This window comes from Heterodontus francisci, chromosome 1 (genome assembly GCF_036365525.1).
Source record: "Heterodontus francisci isolate sHetFra1 chromosome 1, sHetFra1.hap1, whole genome shotgun sequence".
Lineage (NCBI taxonomy): Eukaryota > Metazoa > Chordata > Chondrichthyes > Heterodontiformes > Heterodontidae > Heterodontus > Heterodontus francisci.
Window position 1 is genome coordinate 213,815,590 of NC_090371.1, and position 13,985 is coordinate 213,829,574.

General features: G+C 40.6%; 1 protein-coding gene across 8 annotated transcripts in view; it reads left to right on the top strand.

Annotated features, from left to right (window-relative positions):
- Positions 1–13,985, top strand: part of slc10a7 (solute carrier family 10 member 7) — a 435,171-nt gene that overhangs the window by 55,845 nt on the left and 365,341 nt on the right. Inside the window, exon 5 of one of the 8 annotated variants that reach the window (XM_068041335.1) lies at positions 9,645–9,677. The exons of the other annotated variants lie outside the window; for them this stretch is intronic. Coding sequence (XP_067897436.1) covers positions 9,645–9,662 — 18 coding nt within the window. The 3' untranslated portion in view covers positions 9,663–9,677. Of the gene's footprint in view, positions 1–9,644; positions 9,678–13,985 lie in introns of those variants that run through there. 8 annotated transcript variants of the gene reach the window in all.

Genomic DNA, 13,985 nt, shown 5'->3' on the forward strand with positions numbered 1-13,985 from the left:
ATCTTTGCAAGATTTCTTCAAAGAGGTGGAGAAGAGGTGAGCAGGGTGGTTTCTTTTTTCCCAGGCAGGAAAACACCAACAGTTTACATCCCAATCGAACTGAAAACAATATCTAAATCCCAAACAGAGTCGACCTCTTGACCTCCATAAACCTTGACATGCGGCTTCACCAAGGGTTCTGTTGTTTACTGAACCCAAAGCACATGACTTTCAGCACAGGTGGCTTTCAAACAACATCTCAAGAGCCCGCACCACTACCACCGCCCCCAAACCGGGTGAGCTGGTTAAAAAAAAATGCATCCATGGAATCATTTCAGCTTTAAACACAAGTCCTAAAAAAAAATATTTTTTGAATGGAAGCACTTTCGCAATACCTCCATCCTTGGAGGAATGAAACGCCATTTTTAAATGTGTTTCATTACAAAGAGTGAAGAAAGCACAATATTAAAACACATTTACACAATCATTCTCATTCACTCTTTACCTGTAGCTAATGCAGTTTGGATTTGTATCATCTTTGCAGTTGCACTCAGATAACTGAAAGCAAAGTTAGATTCTGGACAAAGCATCTGTAATTACCTTTTTTTTCGCAATGTGGATAATCTTTAAGTAATAGGGCTGTAGTAGTGAACCCCATCGGAATAGCCTGGCATTCTGGTTTTTGAATTTTTGGCAAAGTTTATTACCAAATCAGCCATATGTAATTTTCTAAACAGAATTTCTAATTGTTCCAAGTGGTCCTTCGAAGTGTCACTTGTGTATACCAATACATTGTAAAGGTAAACCACACAGTTAAGAACACTGGCTAACAATTGGTTCATTAGTCTCTGAAAAGAGGCTGGGGCATGTTTTAGCCCAAATGGCATCACTCGGCATTGGAAAAGACCGCCTGGTGTGACAAAGCTCGGGGTGTTAAAGGAACCAGCCATCCCTTTTACAAATCTGTGACATATCTTACAAACAAATCTAACATTTATTCCTACTCTCTCTATTCTGTCAGTTAACCAATTCTCAATCCATGCCAGTATATTACCCCCAATTCCATATTCTCTAATTTTGCTAACCAACCTCCAGTGTGGGACCTTATCAAAAGCCTTCTGAAAATCCAAATACACCACATCCACTGGTTCCCCCTTATCTATTCTGCTGGTTACAACCTCAAAAAACGACAACAGGTTTACCAAACGTGATTTCCCTTTCATAAATCCATGTAGACTCTGCCCAATCCTACTATTATTTTCTCAGTGTCCAGTTATCTCATCCTTTATAATAAATTCCAGCATTTACCTGACTACTGATGTCAGGCTAACAGGTCTGTAGTACCTGTTTTCTCTCTCCCTCCTTTCTTAAATAGTGGGGTTACATTTGGTACCTTGCAATCTTCAGGAACTGCTCCAGAATCTATAGAATTTTGGAAGATGATCGCCAGTACATCCACTATCTCTACAGCCACCTCTTTCAACACACTGGGATGTAGCTCATCTGGTCCAGGGGACTTAACAACTTTCAGTTCCATTAATTTCTCCAGTACTACATTTCTAATAATACTCATTTCTATTACTTTCTCATTCTTGCTAGTTCCTCGGATCTTCAGAATTTCGAGGAGGTTTTTTTGTATCTTTCTCCATGAAGACTGTCACAAAGTGTTTGTTTAGTTTCTCTGCCATTTCCTTAGTCCCCATTATAACTTCTCCTGTCTCTGCCTGTAATGGGCCCACTTTTGTCTTTGCTAATCTCTTACCTATAGAAGCTTTTACAGTCTATTTTTATGTTTCCCGCGAGTTTACTTTCATATTTTATCTCTTTCTTTATCAGTTTCTTGGTCCTCCTTTGCTGAATTCTAAAATGCTCCCAATCCTCAGGCTTACTTTTTTAACAACTTTATAGTCCTCTTCCTTTGATCTAATCCAATCTTTAACTTCTCTTAGCCATGGTTGGGGTACTGACGTGGTGTGGTGGGCAGGGTAGCTGCATCAGGTGAGAAGCGGAAGTGCTTTGAGCCGAGTCCCACTTCCATGGCCCCTTTCACCATCATCCCTCCCAGGGCCCAGTCGCACTTCCCTGCGAGCAACATGTTGGGGAATATTTTGCTGCAGATCATTGGGACGATGAATGGCCAGGGGCGGTATTCATCCTCTTTAAGCATTCATCGTGTGCAAGCAGTTGGTGAAGGCCTGCGTGCACTCGTATGATTACTACATTTGATGCTTCATTCTGTTTGCACTGTGTCCATGGATGATGGCATCTTAGCAAATGCTAGTAACATCATGCCACTCTTGCTTGAGATGAACTCCTCCAATCTCTCCAAGTGTGCACAGTATGGCTGGAATGCCTGCCAGCACATTCTTTGTTCATGTTCCAAAAATATCCTGTTGGTTGATGGCTCCCAAGGTACACCATCTTTGTCCAACTGAATTGAGCTTGGAGTGTCCTGTGCCTTTTGGCATGGACTTTCTGCAGCCTTTCCTGACTCCAGCATCTGCTGTTACTCACTTGTGAAGTGTGAGTCACCATGTGAAACCCCAACTATCTCTCTACGATCTCCCACCAAAGTACAATTACTGGTGCATGATCTGCATGGCCCTGTGATGGTGCACCCCCTGAGGAGTTGCCATCATCAAGAGTGGCCTGGACCACCATCTGCTGCACGTATGAAGGCCCTATGGAAGATAAAAGACAAGAATGAGTACTGAAATTCTAAGAATGCTTGAAGTTATCTTATTCATGTGATCATATTTTAGTGGCTGTGACATCAAGTCAGCATGATTAAGTGTTATATGCCATGTGGGTGGCTGATATTTAATTCTGTCACCAGGTATTTAGCAGGATCTCATTTCTGGAAAGGCACGGCAAGACTCCACTATTCTCGAATGCCACCTCCTCTAGTTGTTAATTGCAAGATAATTGGAGGGCCACCTCCGGTTCTCTGTCTCTCCCTGGTGCTGTCATCATGCCTGCTGATGTTAATCTGTTGGAAAACCTGGAAATGTTATGTTAATGTGGTGGTTGGGTTAAAAAGCCACTGACGGGTGCACGTTATATACCTCTGGGTTTCCTATCTGCTATTCCACTGCAACCCAGCCACCCCAGCCTTGCTGCCAGAGCATCTACACTTTAAAATCCAGGCCTCTGTCTCCCTCCTGACTGACAGGAATGTGAAGATATCACAAAAGCTGTAGAGTATCTGTTCTAGTCAAGCTGCAGTTTAATTGGCGTATGGATGTAATTGTGCAACAATTGAAATACGAAGCATCAATTGGTTTATGTGGTGGAAAGAATTGTAGCCGAGAGAGCTGAAATATACTGGGAGGCTCCAGTAGAAAACTTTTCAAGATTATGATAAAATGATCAGTGGAAAAATTTTAGTTATCAGGTTATTAGAATTTGTATTAATATAGAAGCTTGCATGACTTTGGGACATTCCAAAATTCTTTAAAGCCATTGAACTATTTTTGAAGTGTGGTCATCATGGTAATTTTGAGAGAAAGAGAGAGGTAACATTAGGAACGTAGGAACAAGAGTAGGCCATTTAGCCCCTCAAAACTGTTCCGCCATTCATGAGATCATGGCTGATATACCTTTGGATAACAAAATTCTATCAAGCTCATATTTAGAATTTACAATTGATCCAGCATCAATTGCTGTTTGTAGAATAGAGTTCCAACCCTTTGTGTGTAAAAGAGTTTCCTAACTTAACTCCTGAAAGGTCTGGCTCTAGTTTTTAGACTATGCCCCATAGTCCCTAGACTCCCCAAGCAGGAGAAATAGTTTCTCTCTCTCTATCCTATCTGTTCCTCTTAATATCTTGAAAAAATTGATCAAATAACCCCTTAACCTTTCAAATTCCAGGGAATACAAGTCTCATTTGTGTAATCTTTCCTCAATTTAACCCTAGCAGTCCAGGTATCTTTCTGGTAGACCTATGCTGCACTCCCTCCAAGGCCAATATATCCTTCCTAAACTGCTCAAAGTACTCTAGGTGTGGTCTAACCAGGGCTTTGTATGGCTGAAGCATGACTTCTACCCTCTTGTATTCTAGTCCTCGGGTGACACAAAACTTGGAAATATTGTAAACTGTGAGGAGAATAGAGATAGACTTCAAGAGAATGGGTGGACAGGTGGCAGATGAAATTTAATTCAGAGAAGTGTGAAGTGATGCATTTTGGTAGGAAGAATGAGGAAAAGCAATACAAAATAAGGGGATACGATTCCAAAGGGGGTGCAGGAGCAGAAGCATCTGTGAGTATATGTACATACATACATACATCATTGAAGGTGGCAGGGCAGGTTGAGAAAGCTGTTAATAAGGTATACAGGATCCTGGGCTTTATAAATCAAGGCATAGAGTACATAAGCAAGGAAGTTATGGTAAACCTTTATAAAACACTGGTTCAGTCTGAACTGGAATATTGTATCCAATTCTGAGCACTTTACTTTAGGAAGGATGTGAAGGCACTAAGGAGGGTGCAGAAAAGATTAATGAGAATAGTTCAGCAGATGCAAGACTTCAGTTATGTGGATAGATTGGCAAAGCAGGTGCTGTTCTTCCTAAAGAGAAGATTGAGAAAAGATTTAACAGAGATTCAAAACAATGAGGCGTCTGGACAGAGTAGATAGGGAGAGATTGTTCCCATTGGCGGAAGGGTCAAGAACCAGAGGTCACCAATTTAAGGTGAATGTCAAAAGAACCATAGGCGGCATGAGATAAAACTTTTTTACGCAGCGAGTAGTGAGAATCTAGATTGCTCTGCCTGAGAGTGTGGTGGAGGCAGATTCAGTGTTGCTCTCAAAAAGGAATTGGCTAAGGACCTGAAGAGAGAAAAAATTGCAGGACTATGGAGAAAAGGTGCGGGAATAGGCCTAGCTGAGTTGCTCTTGCAGAGAGTGGGCATGGACATGATGGGCCAAATGGCCTCCTCCTGTGCTGTAACCATTCCGTGATTCTATATAAAGCTCAGCATTCCATTAGCCTTTTTAATTATTTCTGTACCTGTTCATGACATTTTAATCTATGTACCTGGACCCCCAAGTCTCTTTGGATGTCCATTGTTTTTAGCTTTTCACCATTGGAAAGTACCCTATTCTTTCCTTTTAAAGTCCAAAGTGAATGACCTCCCAATTGCCTACATCGAAGTCCATTTGCCATAGTTTTGCCCATTCACTTAATCTATCGATATCTCTTTGTAATTTTAGGCTTCCATCTGCACTGCTTACAATGCCATCTATCTCTGTCATCAGCAAATTTGGATATGTGTCTTTCTGTCCTTTTGTATAAGTTGTCAATAAATATAGTGAATAGTTGAGGCCCTAACACTACATTGCAGCTCGCCACTTGTCACAGCCTGCCCATTATCGCTACTTTCTGTCTCCTGCCGTTCATCCAGTTTTCTAACCAGGTCAATAACTTGCCTTCAATTCCACGGGCTTCAACTTAACACATTCTTAAGAGAGACTTTATTGAATGCCTTTTGGAAGTCCATATAGGTAACATCAATAGATATTCCCCTATCGTCTACTTGAATCACCTCTTCAAAAAATTCAATCACGTTCGTCAGGCATGACCTACCCATTACTGGTCCTCTCTGATCAGCTGAAAATTTTCAAGGTGTTCCGTCATGCTATCCTTAATTATACCCTGTAGCAATTTCCAGACAACAGATGTTAGGCTAACTAGTCTATAATTCCCTGCTTTCCCTCTGTCACCTTTTCTTAAATAACAGAGTAACATGCGCAATTTTCTAATCTGAAGGAACGGATCCTGAGTCAAGAGAACTTTGGAAGATTATACCTTCTGCAACGTTCCCATCAGCTTCCTTTCAAACCCTGGGATTGAAGCCATCTTATTAGTCATTACTTAATGCAATTATTTCCCTCATTACTGTTACTTTGTTCATGTAAATTTTGGTGACTTCCTGTCCCTGATCCAACATTAGTTTCCTTGTTATTTCCGGCAAAGTTGCCTCTTCCTCTACTGTAAACACTGATGCAAAGTAATTATTCAGCATGTCTGCCATTTCCTTGTTTTCACTGACAATAACACCGTTATCAGATTTCAAGGTGCCCACATTGTTCCTGAACACCCTCTTTTCCCTAACATAACTGACAAACTTTTTTGTGTTTGTTTTGATATCCCTTGCAGGTTTCCTTTCATATTCTCTTTTTGTAGCTCTTACTATCTTTTGTCACCCTTTGCTATTCTTTGTATCTTTCCCATTTGCCAGGATCTGTGTTTTTTTCATTTTTATGTACTTTTTCCTTTAGTTTTATATTGTCTCTTACCTCTTCAGTTGTTCATGGCTTTTTTGGCATGTAGAGCTCCTAGAACTTAGGGTATATGCTGGTTCTGTATCACAAATTATTTTTTGAATACTCTCCACTAATCCTATGTCATTTTACCCAGTAACAGATTTGCCCTTTTTGACTGTGGACAGTGTCTTTCTCATCCCATTGAAGTCAGCCATACCTAAATCAAGAATCCTAGTAGTTGTTTCGCGTTTTTCCTTTCAAACACTATGTTGAACTCGATCATATTATATCACTATTAGATAAATGTTCATGTACCATTAGGTAAATGAACTAAATCTGGCTGATTACTTATTAATAAATCTAACATGTCATGCCACCTTGTTGGTTCTAGGACCTGTTGGTGCAGAAAACTATCCAGGACACACGTAAGAAATTCACTACCCTTCTGGAATGTGTTAGTCTGCTTATCCCCATCTATATGAAGGTTAAAATCCCCCATTAAAACCACTCTGCTTTTGCTACATTTTTGTCTAATCTCTGCATTTATACAATCTACAACTTCACAGCTGCCAGCAGGGAGCCTATACACAACTCCCACTGCAGTCTTAAATTCTTTTCTAATTCTTAGTTCTGCCCATAAAGTCTCCACTGCCTGCGTACGTCTCATTATATCCTCTCTTACTGTTGAAGCAATTTCATCCTCAATCACTAAGGCTCCTCCTCCCCCTCTATCTGTCTTTCCTGTAGACCTTATAACCTGTTACATTTAGATCCCAGTCCTGACTGTCTTGTAGCCATGTCTCCGTAATGGCTATCATGTCAGACCCTCCGACTTGAATTTGAGTCTGCAACTCATTCAATTTGTTCCTTATACTCTGCGTTTGAATATAGGATGTTTATTTGGGCCACACACCCTAACCTGTCCTCCTGCTCTAATGTTTTATTGTCACATTTCTTATTTCTCTCTCCTGATTTAATTTATTTGCATCTTAGTTTTTCTTTTACCTGTGGTGCCCAAAGTGCAATTTCTGACTTACTGTACTATCCTCTTTAGTTTGTTTTTGAACTACTATCTATGCTACTCTTTTCACCTAAGCCCCCCCTCACTTACTAGTTGAAAGTCCTTGTTGCTACCCTATTTATCCTTCCGCTCAGACCCTGGTCCCAGCCCGATTCAGGTGGAGTCTGTCCCAATAGTAGAGTTCCTTCCTGTCCCTATACTGGTGCCAGTGCCCCATGAAATGGAACCCCTCTTTCACACAACACCCTTTTAGCTGTGTGTTCACCTTCCTAATCATCTTATCCCAACGCCAATTTGCACATGCCCCGATTAATAATCCTGAGATTATAACCTTTGAGGACCTATTCTTTAATTTAGCTCCTAGTTCCTGGTGCTCTCCAAACAGGATCTGTTGCCTAGACTTCCCAATGTTGTTGGTCTCAGTCTGGGCCATGACAACTGGATCCTCCCCCTCCCTCTCCAAATTCTTCTGCAGCTCTGAGATGTCCTCAGTCCTGGCACCAGACAGGTAACACAACCTTCGGAACTCCCAGTTGGGCTACAGAAAACAGTATCTATTCCCCTGACTCCACTGTCTCCACCTGCTACCACATTCATTTGCACTCCACTGCCACCTCCCCTCCCCCCGCATTTGAATGGCTTCCTTACTAGGGTGCCGTGCACAGTTTTCTCATCCACCCTGCAGACTCTGCCCTCATCCACACAGGCAGCAAGGCTATACTTGGGATGTTAACTTGGAAATATTTTAATACAACAAAGGTTTCTTTTTTTATTTGTACTATAGTGATGAAGTTGGTACAGATTTTGTTGTGAATTATGGAACTTTTTGATTTTAACTGACATGCATTTCTTTCAACCATTTTACAGTTCACTGATGCTATTGAACTTTTAGGTATGGTTAAATCAAATTTTCAATAATTCCTGAGTATTTAATAAAACTCAGTACTCATTCTTAATATTTATTGAAGTACTATATATGTAAAACATTTTGTCTTATTAAATATTAACATTCCAGTAAGACTTGGGTATTTATCATAGTCGCCTTCAGTCAAAATTAGTGGCTTCTTGTACTTATTACTCCTGAAGGATTTTCTATGATATTTTTCAGATTGTAGAAGCAAAATATGCAAATATTTGCACTGCAGCTTTTTTGGTTTTCAAATTGGGAAAAATGTTTGTCTATTAATCTTGGAAGTTTAGTTTAGTTTAGTTTAGAGATACAGCACTGAAACAGGCCCTTCGGCCCACCGAGTCTGTGCCGACCATCAACCACTCATTTATACTAATCCTACACTAATCCCATATTCCTACCACATCCCCACCTGTCCCTATATTTCCCTACCACCTACCTATACTAGGGGCAATTTATAATGGCCAATTTACCTACCAACCTGCAAGTCTTTTGGCTTGTGGGAGGAAACCGGAGCACCCGGAGGAAACCCACGCAGACACAGGGAGAACTTGCAAACTCCACACAGGCAGTACCCAGAATTGAACCCGGGTCACTGGAGCTGTGAGGCTGCGGTGCTAACCACTGCACCGCCTTACTTTGAGATGACATGTTTCGTCTTGCTTTTGTAATGTGCACTGCCAACAGCCAGTTTTGCTATTGCAAGCCTTGAAGCATTAGAGTATAATTGCCTTCACTTTATAAATTTGTGTCTTTATTTCAAAGATTATTTTTATTTCAAAGAAAAATCTGGTTGTAAATTTGAAGTTCTGAATTAAAATGCAACAAAAGTGTTCATATTAAATAATTTTTAAAAATATAAATATTATTTAGTATTTTAAAAAATATTTACTGAGCTGTTACTTTTAGTGTACATAACTCAGTGCATGTGAAGTCAGGGAAGTAAAAATTCCAATTAGAAAATGCATAGAAATAGAAATAGAAAAATGAAAATCTAATTGAGCAAAGGTCTGATTCTGGCCTCTGAAGTGCATCATGATGCTAAACTGAAATCACCGCAGCCCCGGAGGAGAAGAGCTGTAAGGCCCCCCTATAGACATATGAAGACCATTTTCATACTATAATCCATTAAAATGCACTCCCTGCCTGGTGTCACTACTTGTGTTCTCATGGGACCAAGTCAACCAATAACAACCATGTAGCCAGATGTCTGGTTCTTCAGGAATCCCAAAGGCCAACCAGTGGAACACAGCAGCATTTGCTGTGGGCTGAAGATCAAAGATTTTTGAGCATTTCTTTGGGGCACATTGTGAGTTGCTCATCTTTCAGTTCCCATTCATAGAGAGAATTAAAAACAATAACTCAAGGGTCAACGAAAATGGAAAGCACAGCTGTTAAATTTAAAGAAATGTGAATTATGATCCATGTATTCTGCAGTAACAAAAATCTATTTTTATGTAACTAAAGGTTTCATTGTGCTGTTAAATATTACCTGGGTTTCCAGTTGAAATAGCAGAATTAAAGGTAGGAAAAACTCCATGAAAACTAATGTGTCTTGTAAGCGGCAAACTAAAGTGCAGAATGCAGTGTCTCCTCCCTTCCCCCCCCACCGTGTGAAAAAAAATTGCAGGTTATTAAATAGTAAACTAAATGAGCAGGATTTCCTACCTGGAGTTTACTTGTGGTAGAACAGTTAAACTTGGGGGAAAAAGTCAATTACATAGTTAAAGAAATGATGTACCTTATTTGTGTGCTGAAGGTGGCCTGCTTTAAAAAGATGAAAATATTCTTGCATTTAATTCCCTTCAGATATATTTCTTAATTTTCTCATATTTTTGTTCCATTTTGATTATGAATATTTTGCTGCATGGTATCAGTTTACAGACTTAGAAGAAACAAAATCTTTACTTCTGGACCTCTAATTGGACTGCTGCAGTCTACTGCTTTGAATTCCAAGTTGTTCAATTCAGTGCACTTTACCCTAATATTTAGAATTCTAAAATAAACCACAGATATATTTACCTAGTGCTTATGTTAATAGACTAGCAACCTGGAAATCGTGAATTCAAATCCCACAGTTGCAAGTTGGGAAACTAAATTCCACACCAGGAAAATATCCAAAAGCTTTCACAGATAGTCATAAAAGTCCAACTGGTTCACGAGCATTCCTCTGGAAAGGGAGCCTGCCACACTCCAGTCCCAAACTAAGTGGTTCTGTCAATTTCCTCTGAAGTGAATAATCGTTACCAAGTTCAAAAATAACAAAAAAAAAGACTGACTTATTGACAATGACCCAGGCATTGTATCTGGCCTCTCCAAGTCAGACACATCCTGACTTGCACATATATTATCATTCCTTCGTTTGGACTGGGTCAGTAGCCTGGAATTTCCTCCTAACACAATCGGCACAAAAACTGCAGTGGTTCATGAACAAAGTCCAACACCTTCTCAGTGCAACTAAGGACGTGCAGTAAATGTGGCCTAGCTGTTGCTACCACATCCCGAGAGGAAAAAAGCACTCCTTGCTGTGCTTTAACCTCAACTCTAGAAAAGCATCTTTGTCACACAAGTGTAAATGTCTCCATTAGCAATTGGCATAAAATTGTCCAAGCCCTCTTCACTTTAGACCATTAGAGAAGGAGCATTTAGCACATTAGTTTGGGTGGAATTTAGCCTGAGGTCTGTGAGGTAAAATGATGAACCCACTCTGTTCTCAGTGGATGATATTTTAACAATTTCAGCATTAAGTTGTTTCCTTGGCCTCATTGTTTACTCCCACTGTGTGGCAGAAACCAGGCAGGGGGAGCAGTTAAAATGAGGTGGGGGATTTAACACTCCTTTCATTTGCTGCATTCCCACCTGGGAGTAAAAATCGAAGCCCATGTGTTGCCCAAAGATTGAGGTTTTTTAAAAAGTATGTTTACTCAATAATATGCAATGTACAATATGTTTATATATTCCATCTTTGCTTACTTACTATGCTGCCTACCCATTATAATTTTACAATAAATGGGAAAAGGTCTAATATTTCCCACCTAATTTATTTTCTCTATATAATCTTAGTAACATAGTTTTGAAGGGAATTTATTTTTTGTAGCCTAAGAAAAATCAAATGGAACTGTTAAGTGATGTCACTTTCTCATTGTAATTCCATTTTTTGGTATAGTCACGTAGTTACCAGAGTAGTGAGCACTGTTTACCAGGGACTAATGAGAGTTAAAATTTTCAGTTATGCTGTTTTCACATCAATCACAGCACTGATTTTTAAAAAAGTAATCCATTACTACTATGGAATTAAACAACTTGTTACCAAGGACCACATGGAAACTATTACTAGGCTCCTGCTGTGCAATATTCATGAATCACCTGCTGGGTGGTGCAATAAATGTGGTTCATGTTAACTTGCTTCCCTTTTAAAATTTATTCCATCTTTCCACTTTCTACTGCAGGGTGCATTCCCGTTGCTGAGTAGCTTTCCTGAATGGCTTAGCTGAGATTGAGAACTTATCATGGGATGAATCCCATGCATTTTTATCCTACTGAATTAGTGGACAAAATTGGGCTATGCTTTAGAAGATATTCTGTTCCAAAGGGGTATTCTCTTAATGGTACCGTTGCCAATTAAAATTTGTCATAGAATCATAGAAAGTTTACAGCACAGAAAGAGGCCACTTGGCCCGTTGTGTCTGCGCCGGCCGAAAAGCGAGCCTCCCAGCCTAACCTCACCTTCCGGTATTTGGTCCATAGCACTGTAGGTTACAGCACTTGAGGTGCGTATCCAGACACCTTTTAAATGAGTTAAGGGTTTCTGCCTGTCCTACCCTTTTGGGCAGTGAGTTCCAGAGCCCCACCACCCTCTGGGTGAAAAATGTTTCCTCATCTCCCCTCTAATCATTCTACCAATCACTTTAAATCTATGCCCCTAGTCACTGACCCCTCTGCTAAGGTAAATAGGCCCTTCACATCCACTCTATCCAGGCCCCCTACAATTTTGTACATTTTAATAAAATCTCCCCTCAGCCTTCTCTATTCCAAGGAGAACAACCCCAGCCTGTTCAATCTTTCCTTGTAGCTGAATTTTTCCAGTCCCGGCAACATCCTTGTAAATTCCTCTTTACCCTCTCTGATGCAATTACATCCTTTCTGTAATGAGGTGACCAGAACTGAACACAGTGCTCAAGTTGTGGCCTAACCAATGATTTATACAGTTCCAGCATAATCTCCCTGTTCTTATATTCTGTACCTTGACTAATAAAAGAAAAGATTCCATATGCCTTCTTAACCACCTTGTCGACCTGTCCTGCTACCTTCAGGGGTCTGTGGACATTCACTCCAAGGTCCCTCACGTCCTCTACACCTCTCAGTATCCTCCCATTAACCGTGTATTCCTTTGCCTTGTTTGACCTACCCAAATGCATCACCGCACACTTCTCCGGGTTGAATTCCATTTGCCACTTTTCTGCCCACCTGACCAGTCCATCGATATCTTCCTGCAGCCTACCTCGCTATCAACCACACAGCCAATCTTTATTCGTCTGCAAACTTCTTGGTCATGCCCCCTACATTTACATCCAAATCGTTACTATATTAACTTTCAAATGTGCATGGTCTGATATTTAGGCAAATCTCCCCCAGAAATTGATGTCAACTTTGTTTTAATTGGAGAGTAATCGGGTTGCTGTTGGATCTTTCCTAAGACTTTGGGTGGCTGCCAAGGACTTGTAGCTGCTTACTTCCACATTTCCCCCCACCGCACGCAACCCCTCCCCCCCCACCCCCCCAACCAACCCACTGCTTTACCATGACTTACTGGGACAGATTTTGCTGAAACTAAATAGGTTCTGAATGATGCATGCCGTTTTAATGCACAAATCAGCCAGAAACTTGTAACAGGGAAGCGAAACCCTGTCAATGCAAATTGTCTCCAGTTGCTGGCCGATTTGCGCTAGTAGCTTTGTGAAAACGGCATCTCGCACTTAACTCCCTGTGATTTCTCTGAAGTTGTTGCATTTTCACGTTAATTGTCCATTAAACTCACCACAGAAACTTAAATCTAGGAATCATCAGTGTAAGTGATAATTGTTAATAATTGCCTATCAGCCTATCTTGCCCTGAAAGTTAACATTGGAAGTGTGGAGTCTCATTTCTTCAGGTTCAATTGTTTCAGATTTTAAAAATGTCAAAATTTAAATTGACGATTTTTCTTATATTTCCTTTCTGTCTTTTTTCATTCCTGATCTTTCTGTATATGATTTTTGCATTGAATTTGTCCACTGTAATTCACCCTCATTCTCAGTCATTCCTCTGTTTGTTTTTCAATCCTTTAATCTCATTGGTTAAGCAGGTACTCACTGCTTGTCCCGTTGTTCGCCAAAGGTCCCAGATTCACTGTTGCCCTTGTGCCATTATCAGCTCATGTTACACAGTGTTCAGTACTATTCGTGACTGCTCAGATACTGAAGCAGTCTATGCCTGCATGCAGCAAGATCTGGATAACATTCAGGCTTGAGCTGATAAGTGGCAAGTAACATCTGCGCCACACGAGTGCCAGGCAACGACCATCCCCAACAAGAGAGAATCTAACCATTTCCCCTTGACATTCAGTGGCATTACCATTGCTGAATCCCCCACCATCAATATCCTGGGGCAGGGGGGTGTTGTTACCATTGACCAGAAACTCAACTGGACCAGCCATATAAATATTGTGGCGACAGAACAGGTCAGAGACTGGGAATTCTGCTCCGAATAACTCACCTGCTGACACCCCAAAATCTGTCCACCATCTACAAGGCACGAATCAGTTGCCTG